Raw genomic sequence first — 25437 nt, 5'->3', positions numbered from 1 at the left:
CGAGCGCTGGCGGCTGACGTGTACTACCATAAATGGGCCCCCCCGTCTTGCCAGGGCCCCGGCATTTGCCCGGGTGCGCCGGGTGCTGACGCTGGCCCTGCTGGGCAATATACTACGTGACTGGGCAATATACTACGTGGACATGAATATTCTAGAATACCCGATGCGTTAGAATCGGGCCACCATCTAGTTTAGAAATAAACATTTCTGACATGCAAAAACAAAACCCCAAAAAATTAGTGTCCAATATAGCCACCTTTTCTTTATGATGACACTCAACAGCCTTCCATCCATAGATTCTGTCAGTTGCTTGATCTGATTATGATCAACATTGCGTGCAGCAGCCACCACAGCCTCCCAGACACTGTTCCGAGAGGTGTACTGTTTTCCCTCCCTGTAGATCTCACATTTTATGAGGGACCACAGGTTCCCTATGGGGTTCAGATCAGGTGAACAAGGGGCCCATGTCATTATTTTTTCTTCTTTGAGACCTTTACTGGCCAGCCACGCTGTGGAGTAGTTGGAGGCATGTGATGGAGCATTGTCCTGCATGAAAATCATGTTTTTCTTGAACGATACCGACTTCTCCCTGTACCACTGCTTGAAGAAGTTGTCTTCCAGAAACTGGCAGTAGGTCTGGGAGTTGAGCTTCACTCCATCCTCAACCCGAAAGGGTCCCACAAGCTCATCTTTGATGATACCAGCCCATACCAGTACCCCACCTCCACCTTGCTGGCATCTGAGTCGGAAAGTCAGTCTTAAGCTATTTCTTGGCCCAGTCTTGACGTTTTAGCTTATGTTTCTTGTTCAAAGGTGGTCGTTTTTCAGCCTTCCTTACCTTGGCCATGTCCCTGAGTATCGCACACCTTGTGCTTTTTGTTACTCCAGTAATGTTGCAGCTCTGAAATATGGCAAAACTGGTGGCAAATGGCATCTTGGCAGCTTCACGCTTGATTTTCCTCAATTCATGGGCAGGTATTTTGTGCCTTTTTTGCCCAACACGCTTCTTGCGACTCTGTTGGCTATTTGCTATGAAATGCTTGATTGTTCGGTGATCACACGTCAAAAGTTTGGCAATTTCAAGACTGCTGCATCGCTCTGCAAGACATCTCACAATTTTGGACTTTTCAGAGCCTGTCAAATCTTTCTTCTGACCCATTTTGCCAAAGGAAAGGAAGTTGCCTAATAATTAAGCACACCTTATATAGGGTTTTGATGTCATTAGACAACACCCCTCCTCATTACAGAGATGCACATCACCTGATTTACTTAATTGGTAGTTGGCTCTCAAGCCTGAACAGCTTGGAGTAGGACAGCATGTATAAAAAGTATCATGTGGTCAAAATACAACTTGCCTAATAATTCTGCACACAGTGTAGGGAAAACTTCCTATCAGCATGGAAGATTTTGGTCGTAAATAAGAATTTCTACATGGCTAGTGAAAGCATCAGGAAAGGAATTACTCTCCAGAACCGTTAATGCAAATTGTAGCTTTCATTCCAACTTTTCTCCAAAGATCTTCCCTATTACTGTAGTGTCTTTATTACTGTTGACAGATCTTACCTTTGATGAAATGTTTGTGGATCAGATGGCAATCTTTACATGCATGACCAGCTTACAGGGTTTACCCACTCTGAAAATGTATGGCAATACTTTTAAGATAAGACATCTGCATCTGATAGGTGGGAATTCCACTCCTCTGGAGAACAGACTCCCAATCCACCCGATAAATTTGGTGCCAGCATCCAGATGCTCCATTGCAACTGGATGAAAAGTCCTGAAAATGTTTTTATTTCTGTAACTTTTTATTGAGTTGTGTAGATTGACAGTAATGCATGTGCAAGATCACTACTCTTCATTCTCAGCTGGATATGGTGGCCACCACTTGGGTCTCCCAGAGGGAGAACTCCCTCTATTCGAAATTGTGGCATATACAGTGTACATTCTACAAGTGGTTAAATAAGACCTGTCACTTGCTCAAAAAGGTTGTTAAATACCTAGTAAAAATCCTTGTGCTATTTTTTCTGCTCTGCGTGAAACTATTGCAGTAATATTCACATTTGTTACATTTGGAGTGCAGTATGTGAAATCTCTGCTTGCCGTTGAACTGGGCATTTCTTCAGGGGGATCTGCGCTTTTACCCCACACTTTCAGACACTGCTAACCACAGCTTGGCAGCTAATCTGGCAGTCTAGCTGACTCAGATGCTGCCAATCTGTGTTTGAAAGGATTCCCAATGGGCAAAAAGTACTTTTAAGCAAAAATATTAAAATACAACCTTTAATTGATAGATTTATATAAAAAAAAAACACATACAAGACAAACATCAACAATAAAAAAATAGCTGCTAATTGGCAGCATCTGAGAGGGCAGGTTTAAAGTGTAGGCCCGACAAAAGACTCTGCAGAAACACCCGGTTGGCTGCAAGCCGAAATTTCACATACTGCTCTCCAGAAGCAGTATATCTTTGCAATGCAGTCATGCAGCACAAAAAGGAAAACAGTGGCAGAATCAGGGAAGAGAAGGGATTTTTACAAAGTACTTAACTAATTTTTTTGGTGTGCCAGTTACTCTTAAAGTTAAGTCAAACCCTTTACAGGTCAACTCAGCTTAAAACCAAATACATTTAAGTTTTGTATATAAGAATATAATTTTTCTTTTCTCTTAGGGATTACTTATGTTGCTCCAGAACTTGCCTACAATCCATTGGGGCAACGAAGAAATTGGCCTCCTTTTGGCAGAAGCCTACAGACTGAAGTACATGTTTGCAGATGCTCCCAACCACTATCGTCGATAAGAGGTCTTCTGTTCCACAGCTTCCCACTCCAGAAATCCTGCTCCCAGGAAGAGGCGTGAGCATTTTGCACCAGTGCCTCTGCATTACCAGTCACTCACTCATTTGGACTTTTTTTAAGCGTTTGTGTGTGAGTGCGTACAATGTCTGTTATTTAAAGACTAATGACTGAACCTGTGATCAACCCTGTACAGATTATTTGTATATTAGCAGACTTTCATATGTATATGGATAGAAATGTACATAATTTAAATTTATTTGTAAGATGTGATTGTCTTTATCTCATTCAGGCCTATATGCATTGTCTCTGTTGAGGATTGTGGCTACTGTGTACAACGTGCAACATTTTAAGGTTATTAACCAAGTAATAATAGTGACACTCCAACACAAAGCAAACGTTTTTGGTACTTTGAATGTTCTATCAGACACCACCAAACACAAAAACAGGGATGCCTCCATTTCTCTGACACATGAACTACTTACAGCTTCTTTAGTCCCTTTGAATGTGCATAAGAATTGTATGAGCATCACTCAGGGACAGCAGTAGGAAATGACAGCAAATGTGAACAGTCCCGTATTCTTCACTGGAGCACATATCAATGTGCATTTTCCTGACCGGGGTGCTTAACCTTCAAGATGGCAGAAAAGTATAAGAATTTTTAAAAAAAAATTAGGATATGGTTTTTATGTACTTTGAGGCTCAGACTTGTACTGTGATTTCTGTGAGGTACTACAATTGTGGACTAACAAGCCGTGCCGTGGCCTACTCCATTTGTGCTTTTTTTGTACCCGTGTCCATAAGGAATCACCATTGTTTGAAAATCACTGGAGAAAGAAAAGTGGAGGAGTCTGTTCCCCAATTTTGGCGCAAGCAGTGGAGAATCATGCTCAGTAAAGTGCAATTATGGAATCGTATCGGAAGCAGACTGGAATGCATGCCTTTGTTCATTGACCATCCAACTGTGACAATGAATAAAGTACACACATCCATGCTATGTGAATACATTTCTCTGCATTACGGCACTTTTATTTGCTCTATATTAAAGTGGTTTTCTAGTTTTCATGCAAGTGTGAACTGTTTGAAAATGTCAGCTTCCCTACCCCATTGCAGCTCCATTCGATGCTCCCCACTTGCCTGTGTTGAAATGGTTGAATCAGTGACTTCATGTTGACAGCTTGTGACTTCTGCCGCAAATCGATTGCCAATGACAATGTCATAGAACCTCTGAGCTCAATAATTGGCTGCAGCAGTCATGTACTTGCAGTTTTGTCAACAAAGATGGACTGGGGGGCAGCGAAGAGTTGGCAGCAGGTCAGTAGGGATACTTTTGTTTTCAAGTACTTCAAGACTTGGAGCTAATGTACCATGAAAAAAGAAAACCTCTTAAATAAATGTAAAGGATATTTATAACAAGCAAAAGAACCTTGCACCACCTTTAATTCAGCATAAAGAACACCCAAAGCTTACATAAGCAGTAGGTTTGGGTATTATAATAAAATATTGCTTATTTTTAATATTTTGTTTTGATGAATTCTTTGTCTAAGGCAGGGTTGTGGAACCTTTTTCTGCCAAGGTCCATTTGGATATTTAATACTATCGCTTGGGGGCCATCCAGAATTATCAACTTGAAACTTATTTCTATTTCTTTATCGCCTCTCATTGGGGGACACAGGAACCATGGGTGTATGCTGCTGCCACTAGGAGGCTGACACTATGCAAATAAAAAAATTAGCTCCTCCTCTGCAGTGTACACCCCACCGACTGGCATTAAACTCTTCAGTTTAGCTTAGTGTCAGTAGGAGGTGGACACGGGTCTTTCATTAGACCCTTATCTACCTCAATGTGCGTCGTTTCCTTTACCGGTTTCCCGGAGGGATACAGGGTGAGCAGTCACACCTGTAGTCCCACAAAACGGACTATGAGTACGGCGTGTACTGCCACCCCGTATCCTCATAGATCCCTTTCCAGGACCAAGATCCTAGCACAGAAGCGTGCTCAGAAGTCCGGTCCTGGTTCCGTCCCCCACCCACTCGCCCACCAGAGCCTGTCGGTCGGCGGAGACGAGGACGTCCATTAGCCCCTGGACGTCTCACCCCCTTTTAAGGTTAGTACCGGCGTGGGATGTTTTTAGGTGAGTATTCTCCCTTCCCATCCCAGATCTTTGTTAGGGGGGTTCTTGTTAGAGGCTCCCTGTCGTTTTCTTACCCGGTCATTGACTGTATCTTCCAGTGACGGCCGGTATTCTTTCTCCTCCCTTTCTGACAGGGGCCTTCTGTCTCACGGGGCCCCTTTTAGGCCACCGCGCTCTTATCCCCTGTGGCCGGATCCCTAGACCGGAGGGGACACATCCTCAGCAGCCCTGCAGGCGGTCGCGCCGCTTCTCGCTGCGGCGCATTGTTCTGGCGCCGCAGGGGGTTGTTATCTGCGGCCCCTTCTGCGGCGCAGCTCTGCAGGCGCTCGTGCCGCTTTCCCCTGCGGCGCATCGCTCTGGAGGGTGTTTTCCTGCGGCGCCCTTCAGCGGCGCAGCCTAGCTGGCCGCGGCGCCTGCGGCTCAGCCTTCCTCTCGCCGCATCGTTCCGGTGCGCTATTTCGGCGCCGCGGCTTCTTTTCTCGGCCGCCGGTGCCTAATTTAGGCCCCGGCTTCGGCCGGGGCCTACTTCCGGTTTGTCGGCCTCTCCATTTCCGCCTTCCTGCAGGCGGGTTTTTTCCCGCCCGACATTCTGCGCCCTGCCCACCGGCGCCTCTGCGTCTGGCTCCACCCCCTTCCTCGTGGATCTCTCGGCCGGTGTGCAACGCTTCTCTCAGCCCTCGCAGTGCCTCACACAGCGCGCCACGCTCCTTCACTCGCATCTTCTGTGACTCAGCATCGCAGAATCAGCACCTCAGGGAAGTCCTCCGCCGAGGACAAGTGGGACATCTTCCAGGACCGGGTCCGTGAGTAGCTGCACTGCAGACTGACACCCTTCTCTGCCCCACTGTCCCCTAACCCACTGGCATCTTCAGGGATCTCTTAAAATGTCTTCTAAAGGGGGCCGCTCTCGTCCCCCTACTTCTTCATCTTCTACCTTAGTAACGTACTTTGCATGTTCGTCCTGTAACAGCAAACTTCCCTCAGGTCAGTCCTCCCCGCTGTGTCAGTCCTGCAGCAACCCAATTGTTCCCACCGCCCAGGATCCTCCGGCTGTTCCGCCCGAGAGTGATCCCCCCATCCCAGGCTGGGCCGCCTCTCTGTCCCAATCGGTGGCCGATTTAACACGGGTATCTCAAACCCTGGTGTCCGCGCTGGATCGGTTACCCCTGCAGACCCCTGCCGTGGCCAGCGGGTCGCAGAAACCGCCGCCCGAGACCTCCTTGCTAAGCTACAAAAGGTCCAGACAGGAACGTCGGTCTGAGTCCTCTTCGCGTTCCATCTCGCCGCACGGCCCTCCCCCGCGGTTGGTGTCCCACCGATCCTCCTCCCCTGAGTCAGGCGAGGCATTATCTGATGCGCCCTCAGAGGATATTTCGGAGCTGGATCCTAACCAGATCGCCACCATGAGTGAGACGGTCCAGAACCTCATTCGGGCTATAAACCAAACCTGTGGCATTCAGGATCCCGCTACAGAACCCGCAGATCAGGCGGTTTCGTTTAGACGGGCCAAACCACCTTCAAAATTTTTCGCTCCTCATCCTGAATTCGAGGAAATCCTGGCCAGAGAGAGAGAGAATCCAACCAGACGTTTTCAGAGGGGAAAACGCTTGGGGGTGTTATATCCGTTTTCACCAGAACTTACCGCCAATTGGACGGTCTCTCCCTCGGTGGATCCCCCTGTTTCCAGGCTGTCCACCAACACGGTGCTTCCACTGTCCGGCGGAGCATCTCTGAAGGATTCTAACGACAGAGTTATAGAATCCTTCGCGAAATCTGCCTTTGAAGCGGCTTCAGCAGCGCTATGCCCAGCCTTTGCTTCCACCTGGGCTTCAAAATCCATCTCAAAATGGGCCAAGGATCTACGGCGAGGTATCCTTGACGGGGCACCTCCCGCGCAATTGGCGGAACTTGCCAACCAGATTTCCCACGCTGGTGAATACCTGGTTTCCGCCTCCCTGGATGTCGCGTCGTGTGCGGCTCAGGCTTCCAGCAATGCCGTTGCCATCCGCCGGACCGTTTGGCTCAAGGCCTGGCAGGCGGACTTGTCCTCCAAAAAGTCCCTCACTAGTCTGCCCTTCCAGGGCTCTCGTCTCTTTGGTTCCCAGCTGGACCAAATCATTAAGGACGCCACCGGGGGTACAAGTTCTCTTCTCCCCCAGGCTAAACCTCGTCGCCCTCCTCCTAGACGGCAGTTTCGCTCCTTTCGGCCTTTTCGGCGTTTCGCTGCGTCGAACTCCTTTTCCCAGCAGCAACAGAGGCCACAGGCACGTCAAGAGAGGAAGGCGGTGTCCTTCAGGCCCACTCCGTCCTGGCGTCCTCGCTTTTCCCAGGGTAGATCGTCCAGGCCCAGGACTGGAAGATCCACCTCCGCATGACTCTTGGCAAGACTCCAGCCCAACTCCCAAGTTGGGGGGCCGTCTTCTCCGTTTCAGGGACGTCTGGATTTCCGCAGTAGAGGATGCATGGGTCAGGGAAGTTGTATCCTCGGGATACAAAATAGAGTTCGCCTCCCGACCCAGGGATCGTTTCTTCCAATCCCGTCCTCCAAAAGATCCCGCTCTGGTTCCGGGCTTCTTCGCAGCCATCGCTTCTCTGCTCAAATCCGGGGTAATCGTTCCCGTCCCAGAAAAGGAACGGTACACGGGTTTCTACTCGAACCTCTTTGTGGTACCGAAAAAAGACGGCAAGGTTCGTCCCATTCTGGACCTCAAATTGTTGAACAGGAGGGTTCGCCTGAGACACTTCAGGATGGAATCCCTTCGTTCAGTAATTGCTTCCATGGAGGCTCAGGAATTTCTATGCTCTATAGATATCCAGGACGCCTACCTACATGTTCCAATATTTCCCGGACATCACCGTTTCCTGCGCTTCGCAGTGCAACAAGATCATTTTCAGTTCGTCGCCCTGCCGTTCGGTCTCGCAACGGCGCCAAGGGTGTTCACGAAAATCATGGCGGCGCTGATGGCCATTTTGAGAGTCAGAGGTTTGGTTCTGTTTCCATACCTCGACGACATCCTCATCAAGGCTCCGTCCTTTGCTCAGGCCCACGAAAGCTTGTCCATTGTTCTCGACACCTTATCCCGTTTCGGATGGCTGGTCAACCGGAAGAAGTCCTGCCTTATTCCTTCTCAGCGCATCATCTTTCTGGGCATGCTCTTCGACACTCGTCAGTCCAGAGTCTTCCTTCCCAAGGACAAGAGATCCACCCTTTGTCGGGACATTCTCTTGCTCCAGGGTCCTCGGCCTCCCTCCCTCCGATCGGCCATGAAGGTTCTGGGGAGGATGGTAGCTACCTTGGAAGCGATTCCCTTCGCCCAATTCCATTCTCGACCCCTTCAGCAAGCCATTCTGTCTCAGTGGGACAGGTCGGTCTTCTCCCTGGATCGGCCGATCAGACTCTCCTTTCGGGTCAAGCGGTCTCTCAACTGGTGGCTGACGTCTCCTCTCATCTCCCAGGGCAGGTCCTTCCTTCCGGTTCACTGGCAGGTGGTGACAACGGATGCCAGCCTGATCGGCTGGGGTGCGGTTTTTCGCCACCTGACGGTTCAGGGCCGTTGGTCGCTGCAGGAGTCCGCGCTGCCGATCAACGTCCTCGAAATTCGGGCCATCTTTCTGTCCCTCCGCCATTGGGAAAGGATTCTCAGGGGCCTTCCAGTCCGGATCCAGATGGACAATGCCACGGCTGTGGCATATGTCAACCATCAGGGGGGGACTCGGAGCTCCTTGGCCCTTGCCGAGGTGTCCAAGATCCTCCTTTGGGCAGAGGCAACGGTTCCGGTGATATCCGCGGTGCATATCCCCGGCGTAGAAAACTGGGCCGCCGACTTCCTCAGCCGCGAGGGTCTCGCGGCAGGGGAATGGTCCCTGCATCCGGAGGTCTTCCATCAGATTTGTCTTCGATGGGGAACTCCGGATGTGGATCTCACGGCGTCTCGGATCAACAGGAAGGTTCCACAATTCGTCTCCAGGTCACGCGATCCTCTCGCAGTGGGCGTCGATGCTCTGGCCATTCCTTGGTCACAGTTCGAGCTGCCCTATCTGTTCCCACCCCTTCCATTACTTCCCAAACTGTTGAAGAAGATCAAAGCGGAAGGGGTGCCGGTCATCCTGATCGCCCCGGATTGGCCCAGGAGAGCTTGGTTCGCGGAGCTCGTCAACCTTCTCGCAGACGCTCCCTGGTGCCTTCCAGACAGGCCCGATCTGCTGTCCCAGGGTCCGATCTGCCACCCGAATTCTCGGTCGCTCAGTTTAACGGCGTGGCTGTTGAGACCGCGGTTCTAAGAGCGTCCGGCCTTTCGGACCGGGTCATTCACACCATGATTCAGGCTCGGAAGCCTTCGTCTTCCAGGATCTACTACCGCACCTGGAAGGCCTACTTCCGTTGGTGCGAGTCCAACCGCGTGCCGCCTATGGTTTTTTCCCTGCCTTCTCTTTTGGCCTTCCTTCAGGCAGGACTGGATTCGGGCCTGGCTCTTAGTTCCCTGAAGGGTCAGGTCTCTGCGCTTTCCATCCTCTTTCAGAAGACCTTGGCCTCTCGGCCACAGATTAAGACCTTCTTTCAGGGGGTAGCCCACGCCGTCCCGCCGTACAGGGCCCCTGTGGAGGCATGGGACCTAAACCTGGTACTGGACGTTTTGAAGGTTTCTCCCTTTGAACCTCTTAGGGAGATTCCTCTATCAGTTTTATCTTGGAAGGTGGCCTTTCTTGTGGCCATCACGTCCATTCGCCGCGTTTCCGAGCTGGCGGCACTGTCTTGCCGCCCTCCGTTTTTGGTCATTCACCAGGACAAGGTGGTCTTCCGACCTCCACCTTCTTTTCTTCCTAAGGTGGTTTCCACCTTCCACCTCAACGAGGACATCGTTCTACCTTCCTTTTGTCCAGCTCCGACTCATCCTCTGGAGCGATCGTTGAACAAGCTGGACCTAGTCAGGGCAGTGAGGATTTATCTGGATAGAACATCCTCTTTCCGGAAGACGGATTCATTTTTCGTCATTCCTGATGGCACGCGCAGAGGCCAGCCGGCTTCTAAAGCGACTATTGCTCGCTGGATCAGAACGGCAATTTTGGAGGCTTACCGGGTCAAGAACAGAGTGCCCCCTCCTGGGATTAAGGCTCACTCTACCCGGGCAGTCGGCGCCTCCTGGGCGGTGCACCACAGGGCTTCCGCCCTACAGCTTTGCAAAGCGGCAACTTGGTCTTCCATCCACACGTTCGCCAAATTTTACAAGGTCCATACCTACGCATCGGCGGACGCCAGCCTAGGCAGAAGGATCCTGCAGGCGGCAGTGGTGAGTCCTCTGACCTGATGGAAGTCTGTTTTCCCGCCCTTGGGACTGCTTTGGGACGTCCCATGGTTCCTGTGTCCCCCAATGAGAGGCGATAAAGAAAACAGGATTTTTGGTTGCTTACCGTAAAATCTGTTTCTTGAAGCCTCCATTGGGGGACACAGCACCCTCCCAATGTTTTTGTTATATGTTCTCTGACTGTTCTCACGTTTACAGTTCTCAAGTTTGTGGTTATGGTTTTTCAACCTTGTTCTTTCTCCTACTGCTTTCTCACTAACTGAAGAGTTTAATGCCAGTCGGTGGGGTGTACACTGCAGAGGAGGAGCTAATTTTTTTATTTGCATAGTGTCAGCCTCCTAGTGGCAGCAGCATACACCCATGGTTCCTGTGTCCCCCAATGGAGGCTTCAAGAAACAGATTTTACGGTAAGCAACCAAAAATCCTGTTATTTGGTCAAATATTTAACTTACCCCTAATGTGATGACTGGGACTACTTCTTTTTGGTGCGACGATGTTAGGGGATATTGATGATGTTGCTACTCGCAACTGCTTTTCCAAGAGGTGCAGGCAACTTTTGTCGATAAGTTTTGTAAAGAACTAGCAGTAGTAAGTCGTACCAAACAAAGCTGTATGTTACACTGCAGGTCTCCTCACAGTGGGAAATTCATCACTTCATCACTGCTCATGTAACATTTATAGAACTCAAGCAGTGGGAGATCTCCAATATACATCACATATGGGAAACCGAGACTGCTGTATATATGACACATAAAAGACACCAAGACTGCTGTATACATCACATAGGAGACACCAAGATTGGTGTATATACATCACATAAGAGACACAGATACTTCTGTATATACAAAGCATAGGAGGACTGTGACTGCTCTAGTTACATTTACATAGGTGACATCAAAACTTGTTTATACAACACATAGGAGATACAGAGACTGCTGTATATACATTTACATAGGATACACCGAGACTGTTGTATATACATCACATAGGAGACACGAAGGTTGTTCTTTATACATCACATAGGAGACATCGGGGCTGGAAAATATACATGACAGGAAACAGAAGGGCTGCAGTTTATACGTTACACAAGACTTGGGGACTGTGGTATAGACATCAAAGGAGATATCATGGCTGTGATATGGACATCAGAGGAGACATGCTGCTGCAGTATAGACCTTACAGGAGACATGCGGCTTCGGTATAGACATCAGAGGAGACATGGTGTTGCAGTAGTTAGATCAAAGGAGACATGGGGCAACCATATATACATCACAGGAGACATGGTGCTGCCGTATATACATCACTGGAGACGGGACTGTAGTATTGACATCACAGGAAACATGGTGCTGCCGTATATACATCACAGGAGATATGGGGCTGCAGTGTTGACATCACAGGAGACATGGTGGCTGCGGTATAAACATCACAGGAGACATGGTGCTGCCTTATATACATCACAGGAAACATGGGGGCTGCGGTATAGACATCACAGGAGATGGGGCTGCGGTATAGACATCACAGGGGGCTGTGGTATAGACATCACTGGAGACAGGGGACATGGTGCTGTTGTTTATACATCACAGGAGACCTGGGCTGCAGTGTTGACATCACAGGAGACATGGAGGCTGCGGTATAGACACAGGAGAAGGAGGTGCGGTATAGACATCACAGGAGACATGGAGGCTGCGATATATACATCACAGGAGAAGGAGGTGCGGTATAGACATCACAGGAGACATGGAGGCTGCGGTATAGACATCACAGGAGAAGGAGGTGCGGTATAGACATCACAGGAGACATGGAGGCTGCGGTATATACATCACAGGAGAAGGAGGTGCAGTATAGACATCACAGGAGACATGGAGGCTGCGGTATAGACATCACAGGAGAAGGAGGTGCAGTATAGACATCACAGGAGACATGGAGGCTGCGGTATAGACATCACAGGAGAAGGAGGTGCGGTATAAACATCACAGGAGAAGGAGGTGCAGTATAGACATCACAGGAGACATGGAGGCTGCGGTATAGACATCACAGGAGACATGGAGGCTGCGGTATAGACATCACAGTAGAAGGAGGTGCGATATAGACATCACAGGAGACATGGAGGCTGCGGTATAGACATCACAGTAGAAGGAGGTGCGGTATAGACATCACAGGAGACAAGGCTGTGGTATAGGCTGTTGCTTCTGTTTTCGGCGGAGTGAGAGCACATCATGCGCAAAGTACTTTGTCATTGGCTAGCATCAGAACGTAATATTTCATTACATGCACCGCAGCATTCAGTAGTGAACTCTGCATATGCTTGCTTGCAGAGTAAAAAGAATGGGTCGGCAGATTGTATTAACCCCTTTACCCCCAAGGGTGGTTTGCACGTTAATGACCAGGCCAATTTTTGCAATTCTGACCACTGTCCCTTTATGAGGTTATAACTCCGAAACGCTTCAACGGATCCTGGTGATTCTGACATTGTTTTCTCGTGACATATTGTACTTCATGATAGTGGTAAAATTTCTTTGATAGTACCTGCGTTTATTTGTGAAAAAAACGGAAATTTGGCGAAAATTTTGAAAATTTCGCAATTTTCAAACTTTGAATTTTTATGCAATTAAATCACAGAGATATGTCACACAAAATACTTAATAAGTAACATTTCCCACATGTCTCCTTTACATCAGCATAATTTTGGAACCAATTTTTTTTTTGTTAGGGAGTTATAAGGGTTAAAAGTTGACCAGCAATTTCTCATTTTTACAACACCATTTTTTTTTAGGGACCACGTCTCATTTGAAGTCATTTTGAGGGGTCTATATGATAGAAAATACCCAAGTGTGACACCATTCTAAAAACTGCACCCCTCAAGGTGCTCAAAACCACATTCAAGAAGTTTATTAACCCTTCAGGTGTTTAATAGGAATTTTTGGAATGTTTAAATAAAAATTAACATTTAACTTTTTTACACAAAAAATTTACTTCAGCTCCAATTTGTTTTATTTTACCAAGGGTAACAGGAGAAATTGGACCCAAAAAGTTGTTGTCCAATTTGTCCTGAGTACGCTGATACCCCATATGTAGCAGTAAACCACTGTTTGGGCGCATGGGAGAGCTCGGAAGGGAAGGAGCGCTATTTGACTTTTCAATGCAAAATTGACAGGAATTGAGATGGGACGCCATGTTGCGTTTGGAGAGCCACTGATGTGCCTAAACATTGAAACCCCCCACAAGTGACACCATTTTGGAAAGTAGACCCCCTAAGGAACTTATCTGGATGTGTGGTGAGCACTTTGACCCACCAAGTGCTTCACAGAAGTTTATAATGCAGAACCGTAAAAATAAAAAATCATATTTTTTCACAAAAATTATATTTTTGCCCCCAATTTTTTATTTTTCCAAGGGTAAGAGAAGAAATTGGACCTCAAAAGTTCTTGTCCAATTTGTCCTGAGTACGCTGATACCCCATATGTGGCAGTAAACCACTGTTTGGGCGCATGGGAGAGCTCGGAAGGGAAGGAGCGCAGTTTGACTTTTCAATGCAAAATTGACAGAAATTGAGATGGGACGCCATGTTGCGTTTGGAGAGCCACTGATGTGCCTAAACATTGAAACCCCCCACAAGTGACACCATTTTGGAAAGTAGACCCCCTAAGGAACTTATCTAGAGGTGTGGTGAGCACTTTGACCCACCAAGTGCTTCACAGAAGTTTATAATGCAGAACCGTAAAAATAAAAAATCATATTTTTTCACAAAAATTATATTTTTGCCCCCAATTTTTTATTTTTCCAAGGGTAAGAGAAGAAATTGGACCTCAAAAGTTGTTGTCAAATTTGTCCCGAGTACGCTGATACCCCATATGTGGCAGTAAACCACTGTTTGGGCGCATGGGAGAGCTCGGAAGGGAAGGAGCGCCGTTTGACTTTTCAATGCAAAATTGACAGGAATTGAGATGGGACGCCATGTTGCGTTTGGAGAGCCACTGATGTGCCTAAACATTGAAACCCCCCACAAGTGACACCATTTTGGAAAGTAGACCCCCTAAGAAACTTATCTGGATGTGTGGTGAGCACTTTGACCCACCAAGGGCTTCACAGAAGTTTATAATGCAGAGCCATAAAAATAAAACAAAATTTTTTTCCCACAAAAATTATTTTTTAGCCCCCAGTTTTGTATTTTCCCTAGGGTAACAGGAGAAATTGGACCACAAAAGTTGTTGTCCAATTTGTCCTGAGTACGCTGATACCCCATATGTGGGGGAGAACCACCGTTTGGGCGCATGGGAGGGTTCGGAAGGGAAGGAGCGCCATTTGGAATGCAGACTTAGATGGAATGGTCTGCAGGCGTCACATTGCGTTTGCAGAGCCCCTAATGTACCTAAACAGTAGAAACCCCCCACAAGTGACACCATTTTGGAAAGTAGACCCCCTAAGGAACTCATCTTGATGTGTTGTGAGAGCTTTGAACCCCCAAGTATTTCACTACAGTTTATAACGCAGAGCCATGCAAATAAAAAATATTTTTTTTTCCACAAAAATTATATTTTAGCCCCCAGTTTTGTATTTTTCCAAGGTTAGCAGGAGAAATTGGACCCTAAATGTTGTTGTCCAATTTGTCCTGAGTACGCTGATACCCGATATGTGGGGGGGAACCACCGTTTGGGCGCATGGGAGGGCTCGGAAGGGAAGGAGCATCATTTGGAATGCAGACTTAGATGGATTGGTCTGCAGGCGTCACATTGCGTTTGCAGAGCCCCTAATGTACCTAAACAGTAGAAACCCCCCACAAGTGACCCCATATTGGAAACTAGACCCCTCAATGAACTTATCTAGATGTGTTGTGAGAACTTTGAACCCCCAAGTGTTTCACTACAGTTTATAACGCAGAGCCGTGAAAATAAAAAATCTTTTTGTTTTCCCACAAAAATTATTTTTTAGCCCCCAGTTTTGTATTTTCCCAGGGGTAACAGGAGAAATTGGTCCACAAAAGTTGTTGTCCAATTTGTCCTGAGTACGCTGATACCCCATATGTTGGGGTAAACCCCTGTTTGGGCACACAGGAGAGCTCGGAAGGGAAGGAGCACTGTTTTACTTTTTCAACGCAGAATTGGCTGGAATTGAGATCGGACGCCATGTCGTGTTTGGAGAGCCCCTGATGTGCCGAAACAGTGGAAACCCCCCAATTATAACTGAAACCCTAATCTAAACACACCCCTAACCCTAATTCCAACGGTAACCCTAACCACACCTCTAACCCTGACACACCCCTAACCCTAATCCCAACCCTATTCCCAACTGTAAATGTAATCTAAACCCTAACTTTAGCCCCAACCCTAACTGTAGCCCCAACCCTAACCCTAATCCTAGCCCTAACCCTAGCCCTAACCCTAGCCCTAACTCTAGCCCTAACTCTAACCCTAGCCCTAACCCTAGCCCTAACCCTAGCCCTAACCCTAGCCCTAACCCTAGCCCTAACCCTAGCCCTAGCCCTAACCCTAGCCCTAACCCTAGCCCTAATGGGAAAATGGAAATAAATACATTTTTTTTTATTTTTCCCTAACTAAGGGGGTGATGAAGGGGGGTTTGATTTACTTTTATAGCGAGTTTTTTAGCGGATTTTTATGATTGGCAGCCGTCACACACTGAAAGACCCTTTTTATTGCAAAAAATATTTTTTGCAATACCACATTTTGAGAGCTATAATTTTTCCATATTTTGGTCCACAGAGTCATGTGAGGTCTTGTTTTTTGCGGGACGAGTTGACGTTTTTATTGAAAACATTTATGGGCACGTGACATTTTTTTATCGCTTTTTATTCCGATTTTTGTGAGGAAGAATGACCAAAAGCCAGCTATTCATGAATTTCTATTGGGGGAGGCGTTTATACCGTTCCGCGTTTGGTAAAATTGATAAATCAGTTTTATTCTTCGGGTCAGTACGATTACAGCGATACCTCATTTATATCATTTTTTTATGGTTTGGTGCTTTTATACGATAAAAACTATTTTACAGAAAAAATAATTATTTTTGCATCGCTTTATTCTCAGGACTATAACTTTTTTATTTTTTTGCTGATGATGCTGTATGGCGGCTCTTTTTTTGCGGGACAATATGACGCTTTCAGCGGTACCATGGTTATTTATATCTGTCTTTTTGATCGCGTGTTATTCCACTTTTTGTTCGGCGGTATGATAATAAAGCGTTGTTTTTTGCCTCGTTTTTTTTTTTTTCTTCTTACGGTGTTTACTGAAGGGGTTAACTAGTGGGCCAGTTTTATAGGTCGGGCCGTTACGGACGCGGCGATACTAAATATGTGTACTTTTATTGTTTTTTTTTTTTTATTTAGATGAAGAAATGTATTTATGGGAATAATATTTTTTTTTTTTTTTCATTATTTTGGAATATTTTTTTTTATTTTTTTTACACATTTGGAAAATTTTTTTTTTACTTTTTTACTTTGTCCCAGGGGGGGACATCACAGATCAGTGATCTGACAGTTTGCACAGCACTCTGTCAGATCACTGATCTGATAGGAGTGCAGGCTGCTTCACAGTGCCTGCTCTGAGCAGGCTCTGTGAAGCCACCTCCCTCCCTGCAGGACCCGGATCCGCGGCCATCTTGGATCCGGGGCTCGAGCAGGGAGGGAGGTGAGGAGACCCTCGCAGCAACGCGATCACATCGCGTTGCTGCGGGGGGCTCAGGGAAGCCCGCAGGGAGCCCCCTCCCTGCGCGGTGCTTCCCTGCACCGCCGGCACATCGCGATCATCTTTGATCGCGGTGTGCCAGGGGTTAATGTGCCGGGGGCGGTCCGTGACCGCTCCTGGCACATAGTGCCGGATGTCAGCTGCGATAAGCAGCTGACACCCGGCCGCGATCGGCCGCGCTCCCCCCGTGAGCGCGGCCGATCGGCTATGACGTACTATCCCGTCCAGGGTCAGATAAGCCCAGGGCACCTCGACGGGATAGTACGTCTAAGGTCACAGAGGGGTTAAACTAGAAAAAGGTTTTTTTTTGTTTTTTTTTTTTACTTGCTGTGTTTGTTATTGCAGTTCAGCCCTTATTCATGAGCGATCCTAATCCATGGACAGGATGGATGATTCTCTGTATATAGGAAAAGAAAATCTGACTAAAGGTACCTTCACACTCAGCGACGCTGCAGCGATACCGACAACGATGTCGATTGATGCAGCGTCGCTGTTTGATCGCTGGAGAGCTGTCACACAGACAGCTCTCCAGCGACCAACGACGCCGGTAACCAGGGTAAACATCGGGTTACTAAGCGCAGAGCCGCGCTTAGTAACCCGATGTTTACCCTGGTTACCAGCGTAAAAGTAAAAAAAACAAACACTTCATACTTACCTTCCGCTGTCTGTCCCCGGCGCTGTGCTTTCCTGCACTGACTGAGCACAGCGGCCGGAAAGCAGAGCGGTGACGTCGTCACCGCTCTGCTTTCCGGCTGGCTGGCGCTCACAGCCAGTGCAGAGAAGCACAGCGGGGGACAGACAGCGGAAGGTAAGTATGTAGTGTTTGTTTTTTTTTTACTTTTACGCTGGTAACCAGGGTAAACATCGGGTTACTAAGCGCGGCCCTGCGCTGCAGGGAGTCCAGCAACGAAATAAAGTGCTGGACTTTCTGCAGCGACCAACGACATCACAGCAGGATCCTGATCGCTGCTGCCTGTCAAACTGAATGATATCGCTAGCAAGGACGCTGCAACGTCACAGATCGCTAGCGATATCGTTCAGTGTGAAGGTACCTTAAGATAGTGGAAGCACAGTGTATTCTAAGTATGCATAGATTTTTATCTGACAGATCTTTATTTTAAACGGGTTGTTCCACAGAAAAACAAAAAATTTGTGGCCATGGACTGATTAAAAATAATATACAGAATCATACTCAGTAGTGATGAGCGAATGTGCTGGGATAAGGTGTTATCCGAGCATGCTCAGGTGCTATCCAAGTATCTTCGGCGCGCCCGAATAATATGTTGGAGACCCCATGGCTGTGTGTCTCGCAACTGTTTGCTAGGCAATCCCCGTATGATGCAGCTGTCGAACAGCCGTGAGACATTCAGGTGCGGGGACTTGAACATATTATTCGAGCACGCCCAGGATACTCTGATAGCACCTGAGCATGCTCGCTCATCACTAATACTTCTCCCTTTTAAGTGCCCATGTGGATCCAGTGCAGGCCGCTCTGGAAGCAGTGTCTGCCCCGTTCGGAAGTCTCAGCACCACTGCAGCCTGTCATTTGCTGTAGTGGTCAGCCGGTGGAGACCTCTGTAGTGGCCTGCACTGGATCCGTTTATTATTTTAATAAATCCAAGGCTAAAAAATAAAATGTTGAAAATCCCCTTTAAGTACCTGCTAGAAGGAAGAGATTGTGCACATTTGAGAATGAAAGAGTTCTATATTCACGCAGCTCACACGTGTGCCCCCTTTTTCAGGATAAGGGACTCGCATCCTTTAATCCATAAACAACATAGAACACGTCAAGTAAGCGGTGGATAAATGGTTTTGCTAGGTTGTAATGACTGAAGAACGCATTGTGTTTCTTGCTTTACACATTGCAAAATATTAGTAGAAAGATGATTCCTGTTTGCCCGAAATATGTCATGAGTTGAATGTGCCCTTGAATCGCATCTTTCATCCAGTTTCTAGTCCAGTGCAACAGTCTGTATATTTCTCCATGCTATTAATGCCTTCGAGACCTCATGGAGCCTTTTACTGGTTGTCTTTCTACAAATAGGTTATCGGTCTTCAAGAACTCCTTAGATCTACCTGCATTTTAAATACCTCCACAAAACTAATTGAGTAGTCTCACTTGTTCCTTTAAAACAAGAAAGAAACAGAAGGAAATGCCAAGTTGTAATTTGTGTTTCCATTTACAAGATCTTTCCAATGTAAGTAGAACATTTTTTCAGCTATCACCGCGTCTTGACAAAGGTTCTGTTCAGGATCCCATACATACCAAAAGATCGTGAGAATTTTATGGGCTGAAAAGACCAATTATCAACTCAATACAATGTTTCAGTATGCTTAGGCTTAAACTCCTTCTAAAAGCGCAGTGGTGTTTGTTGGACCTCAAGCTCCAGCCATTGAAGAGATTACCAATTCTTGTGTCTTCCTGGAACAACATGCAAGAATCTTCTCTAGAAAAGAAGACTTGAAGCTGAAGCCTTTTTTTATGTTATTTTGCTCTTAAAAAAGAAGACACGAGGTCTCGACATTTGATCACTTCTCTAAAATCCACCAACTTAATCCTCTGGTTGACTGCTCCTGAGACAGAGATACGTCCTGACATCTGATGTAGATCCAATAAATTAAGAAATTTGCAGCAAACATTGTTTCTGTGGATACTTCAGCCCATAGTCTGCATTAGTAGCTTCCCTAGAAAATATTTGAAGGGCTAATCTCAAACTGGTATGCATGGACTCTTATCTACACATACCACTGCTGACCCCTCTTTAAAGATCGCTTATGCTGAACGATGTATAGTGTTAGAGGACCACCAACATGCCCTTATAGCTACTCACTGTTTCCTATGGTATATATACCTTAGTGCTCTACTTTTATATTTTTGGTAGATGGCAGTGCATATAGCCATTTCACCATTGTTAGACTTTTGGAAACCATTTATGCCAATGAGAAGAAAAAGTGAGCCCTGCATTTCATTTTAATCATTTAGTTGCCTCTGACACTTAACAGCAACATATGTTGGGCTGATCATCCATTCTCATTTCACAGGCAAAATCCATCTTCATTGAAAACAGACTTTCCCATTACTGAGATAGGAGGTCACATCTGGTGCTCATTAAAGGAGTACTCTAACTTGTGTCTTCAGCACCACACTGCTGCATAGCCTTTCACTTCCTTCTTGCTGGGGTGGGCACTCTTTGAGTGACAGTTCTGCTCGGAGCTACATCCTATTGCTCAGCTTTTGTTGCTGTGACACATTAGTAGCATTTCGGTGCCTGACTGAAAGTTAAATTTATTACTATATTTTCCATATACAGATAACGGGCCTTTAAACAATCACATGGCTCAGGAAAGTGAGAGAAGTGATTATGAGAACTGCTCTGGAAACTGCTGATGGTGGAGGCTGGGGTATAATAATAATAATAATATAATTATAATAATTTTATTTATATAGCGCCAACATATTCCGCAGCGCTTTACAAATTATAGAGGGGACTTGTACAGACAATAAACATTACAGCATAACAGAAATACAGTTCAAAACAGATACCAGGAGGAGTGAGGGCCCTGCTCGCAAGCTTACAAACTATGGGGAAAAGGGGAGACACGAGAGGTGGATGGTAACAATTGCTTTAGTTATTCGGACCAGCTATAGTGTAAGGCTCAGGTGTTCATGTAAAGCTGCATGAACCAGTTACCTGCCTAAGTATGTAGCAGTACAGACACAGAGGGCTAATACTGCATAAAGTGTATGAGAACATGATGCAATTATAATAATTTTATTTATTATATAAATTATTGTCACTTTGCAGCGCTGATAGGTCAGGAACTGAGATAAATGTGAGCAGCTAACTGCGGTATAGAAATCAATGGGTTGGAAGGTGGTGAATGAGATCTCGTGAGTTAACTCCTCAGTCTGGAATGTAACGACTAAGATAAAAGCTTTCATAGTGGAGGAATGACAGCAATTCGAAAAAAGCAAGCCGATTACAAACTTTCTTATTTTCATGCTACCTAACTTTACCACTTTCATAACATGAGTTCTACAGTGGGGTAAGGAGCTGGCGGCTGACTGATGTTCTGAAAGTTCATCAGAAACAACAGTTACACTTTAAATAGATTGCTTAGACTTAATATAGTTGGTGAACTTATATTTAAAATCGACATAAAAAATGGCTGCATAATCCTATCAAAATTTGCATTTGATGAGTACAGCTAATGAATGAGAGGGTTGGTGTCCAACTGTTATAGTGTCTTCCCACCCAGCCTGATTAACAGCTGCAGCTTGTACCGAGTATTGTTAAATCTCAGTGGCACCAGGTAGGAGGGCTACTGAGGGGCTATCCATCAATCAGGCTAATGGGCGGAGATTGATATTAAACTTTCAAAAAGGATTATTAAGCTATTCTTAAATAGATCGTCAAAGAAAGTATACCAGTCTCATTAAGTCTAGGAAAGCCATGTAATAGTTTAGGCACTATGCATCGTACAAACCAGTGACAGGTCCAATGTTCAAAAAAGTGCCTCGATTTTTTTTTTTCTAGGGTTAAACATGGCGGGGCTTCGTTCTTTATCATAACAAAATTAAATAAATGTATTACTTTCCCTGCCAGCCATACTACCTAAAAAAAAGGTAATTTTCTTCACTGCAGAGACTCCTGTCACAAAATACAATTTATTCAGTCAAAGTTGGTGTGTTTTTGTTTTTACATTTTTTATTTTTTTGGTCCTGAGCTTCGCATCAATCTCTTCCCCATCACCATTGGTATTAGGTAAAGGGATGGATATTGCTCACCTTCATGAGCTCTGTTTTTACTTTGTGAGCGAGCTGTATGACCAACCTATATTTGGCACTCCTGTAAAAAAGTAATAAAACAGAAAATTAAAAAAATATCTTTATCATGATTGAGCCATCTTTAATTGAAGGAACGATTAAAAATGATACTTTCACTTGCCAAAATATTATATAACTTTTTGCCAGCAAGTATGAGTAGAGCCATGTTGGATCCTGCTAGAACTATCTGGCCTTTTATATCTGCCATCTTTGGGGTCTATATCATTGATCATCTTGTGAAGTGTCTGATGTCATTTGTTTGATACTTATTGTGGGGCTATTGCTGCCGTATTGTCACATTATTGTTCTGGTCATAATATGAACACGTCACAATTAGAGTGGAGCGAATATTTCAATTTTCGGTTCGGATTACGATTGCCGAATTTGCAATATTCGCCAATTAATTCGTCTAATATTCGCCGAACATAACCGAACGCCAATCATGTCAATGGGAGGCAAAAACAAACGCATGCGCAATACCTTATAACAGCCCGAAATGCTGCGAAAACACATCAAATGAGGGACAGACACCAGGAAAGTGGCCTCAATTCACCCACAGTACAAATTGTAGCATGGCACTGCAGCAATCAGCCAGGTGTGAGGTATTGGGGTCTGGGACAGCATTTACATCTTTGTTGAATGTCACAGTAAGACAAGGTGGGTGAGGGATCAGTGTAGGCCTAATGTGTTGAAAGCCCTGATACCACATGCAACAGCTCAACCTGCTTTCATGCTGAGCCACACTCAGGTGACATAAATATAAATTTTGTAGACTACCATTGTCAGAAAAATTTAAGGATAGTAACACAGGTAGTTGAGTCCAAGGAGATAGAAACCTGACGGCCTCGGAGGCCTACTGCTACAGGCAACACGCATGAAGGAGACCCAACTAGGAACTAGGAGTGTTCACATTTCCAAAAATTATTGGCAGACACCACCAAAGTGGCATCAATTTCACCACAGTAGAAATTGTCCAATAGGGACCGACAGGTCTTCCACTACACCTAATCCAGCAGATGAACACCCTACCCGGAGTGTTCACATTTAACCCCTTAGTGACAGAGCCAATTTGGTACTTAATGACCAGGCCAATTTTTGCAATTCTGACCACTGTCACTTTCTGAGGTTATAACTCTGGAACGCTTCAACGGATCCCGCTGATTCTGAGATTGTTTTTTCGTGACATATTGTACTTCATGTTAGTGGTAACATTTCTTCGATATTACTTGCGATTATTTATGAAAAAAACGGAAATATGGCAAAATTTTTTAAAATTTTGCAATTTTCAAACTTTGTATTTTTATGCCCTTAAATCAGAGAGATATGTCACGAAAAATAGTTAATAAATAACATTTCCCACATGTCTACTTTACATCAGCACAATTTTGGAAACAAAATTTTTTTGTTAGGGAGTTATAAGGGTTAAAAGTTGACCAGCAATTTCTCATTTTTACAACACCATTTTTTTTTAGGGACCACATCACATTTGAAGTAATTTTGAGGGGTCTATATGATAGAAAATAATGAAGTGTGACACCATTCTAAAAACTACACCCCTCAAGGTTCTCAAAACCACATTCAAGAAGTTTATTAACCCTTTACGTGCTTCACAGGAACTGAAACAATGTGGAAGGAAAAAATGAACATTTAACTTTTTTTGCAAACATCTTAATTCAGAACCATTTTTTTTATTTTCACAAGTGTAAAAACAGAAATGTAACCATAAATTTTGTTATGCAATTTCTCCTGAATACGCCAATACCCCATATGTGGGGGTAAACCACTGTTAGGGCGCACCGCAGAACTTAGAAGTGAAGGAGCGCCGCTTGACTTTTTCAATGCAGAATTGGCTGGAATTGAGATCGGACGCCATGTCACGTTTAGAGAGCCCCTGATGTGCCTAAACAGTGGAAACTCCCCACAATGACACCATTTTGGAAACTAGACCCCTTAAGGAACTTATCTAGATGTGTGGTGAGCACTTTGAACCCCCAAGTGCTTCACAGAAGTTTATAACGTAGAGCCGTGAAAATAAAAAATCGCTTTTGTTTACACAAAAATGATCTTTTTGCCCACAAATTTTTATTTTCACAAGGGTAACAGGAGAAATTAGACCACAAAAGTTGTTGTGCAATTTCTCCTGAGTACGCTGATACCCAATATGTGGGGGTAAACAACTGTTAGGGCGCACCGCAGAGCTTGGAAGAGAAGGAGTGCCGTTTTACTTTTTCAATGTAGAATTGGCTGGAATTGAGATTGGACGCCATGTCGCGTTTGGAGAGCCCCTGATGTGCCTAAACAGTGGAAACCCCCCACAAGTGACACCATTTTGGAAACTAGACCCCTTAAGGATCTTATCTAGATGTGTGGCGAGCACTTTGAACCCCCATGTGCTTCACAGAAGTTTATAACGTAGAGCCGTGAAAAAAAAAATTGCATTTTTTCTACAAAAATGATATTTTTGCCCACAAATTTTTATTTTCACAAGGGTAACAGGAGAAATTAGACAACTAAAGTTGTTGTGCAATTTCTCCTGAGTACGTCGATACCCAATATGTGGGGGTAAACCACTGTTTGGGCGCACCGCAGAGCTTGGAAGAGAAAGAGTGCCGTTTTACTTTTTCAATGTAGAATTGGCTGGAATTGAGATCGGACGCCATGTCGCATTTGGAGAGCCCCTGATGTGCCTAAACAGTAGAAATCCCCCACAAGTGACCCCATTTTGGAAACTAGACCCCCCATGGAACTTATCTAGATGTGTGGTGAGAACCTTGAATGCCCAAGTGCTTCACAGAAGTTTATAATGCAGAGCCGTGAAAATAAAAAATATTTTTTTTTCCACAAAAAAGATATTGTAGCCCCCAAGTTTTTATTTTCACAAGGGTAACAGGAGAAATTGGACTGCAATAGTTGTTGTCCAATTTATCCCGAGTACGCTGATGCGCCATATGTGGGGGTAAACCACTGTTTGGGCGCACGGCAGAGCTCGGAAGGGAAGGAGCGCCTTTTTGGAATGCAGACTTTGATAGAATGGTCTGTGGGCATTATGTTGCGATTGCAGAGCCCCTGATGTACCTAAACTGTAGTAACCCCCCACAAGTGACCCCATTTTGGAAACTAGACCCCCCAAGGAACTTATCTAGATGTGTGGTGAGAACTTTGAATGCCCAAGTGCTTCACAGAAGTTTAGAATGCAGAGTCGTGAAAATAAAAAATATTTTTTTTTCACAAAAAAGATTTTGTAGCCCCTAAGTTTTTATTTTCACAAGGGTAACAAGAGAAATTGGACCCCAAAAGTTGTTGTCCAATTTGTCCTGAGTATGCTGGTACCCCATATGTGGGGGTAAACCACTGTTTGGGCGCACGGCAGAGCTCGGAAGGAAGGAGCGCCATTTTGGAATGCAGACTTTGATAGAATGGTCTGCGGGTATTATGTTGCGTTTGCAGAGCCCCTGATGTACCTAACCAGTAGAAACCCCCCACAAGTGACCCCATTTTGGAAACTAGACCCCCCAAGGAACTTATCTAGATGTGTGGTGAGAACTTTGAATGCCCAAGTGCTTCACAGAAGTTTAGAATGCAGAGTCGTGAAAATAAAAAATATTTTTTTTTTCCACAAAAAAGATATTGTAGCCCCCAAGTTTTTATTTTCACAAGGGTAACAGGAGAAATTGGACTGCAATAG

At 45.5% G+C, this 25437-nt stretch overlaps 1 protein-coding gene across 1 annotated transcript in view; it reads left to right on the top strand.

The window, feature by feature from the left end:
- The window catches only part of TBC1D22B (TBC1 domain family member 22B), a 67525-nt gene extending 63726 nt beyond the window's left edge, over positions 1-3799 (top strand). The window contains exon 13 of the mRNA XM_069756311.1: positions 2669-3799. Coding sequence (XP_069612412.1) covers positions 2669-2797 — 129 coding nt within the window. The 3' untranslated portion in view covers positions 2798-3799. The remainder of the gene's footprint in view (positions 1-2668) is intronic.
- Positions 3800-25437: the final 21638 nt, after the last annotated feature.

The sequence above is a fragment of the Ranitomeya imitator genome, chromosome 3 (assembly GCF_032444005.1).
Source record: "Ranitomeya imitator isolate aRanImi1 chromosome 3, aRanImi1.pri, whole genome shotgun sequence".
NCBI classification, from domain to species: Eukaryota; Metazoa; Chordata; class Amphibia; order Anura; family Dendrobatidae; genus Ranitomeya; species Ranitomeya imitator.
This window is presented reverse-complemented; position numbering and strand designations above follow the sequence as displayed.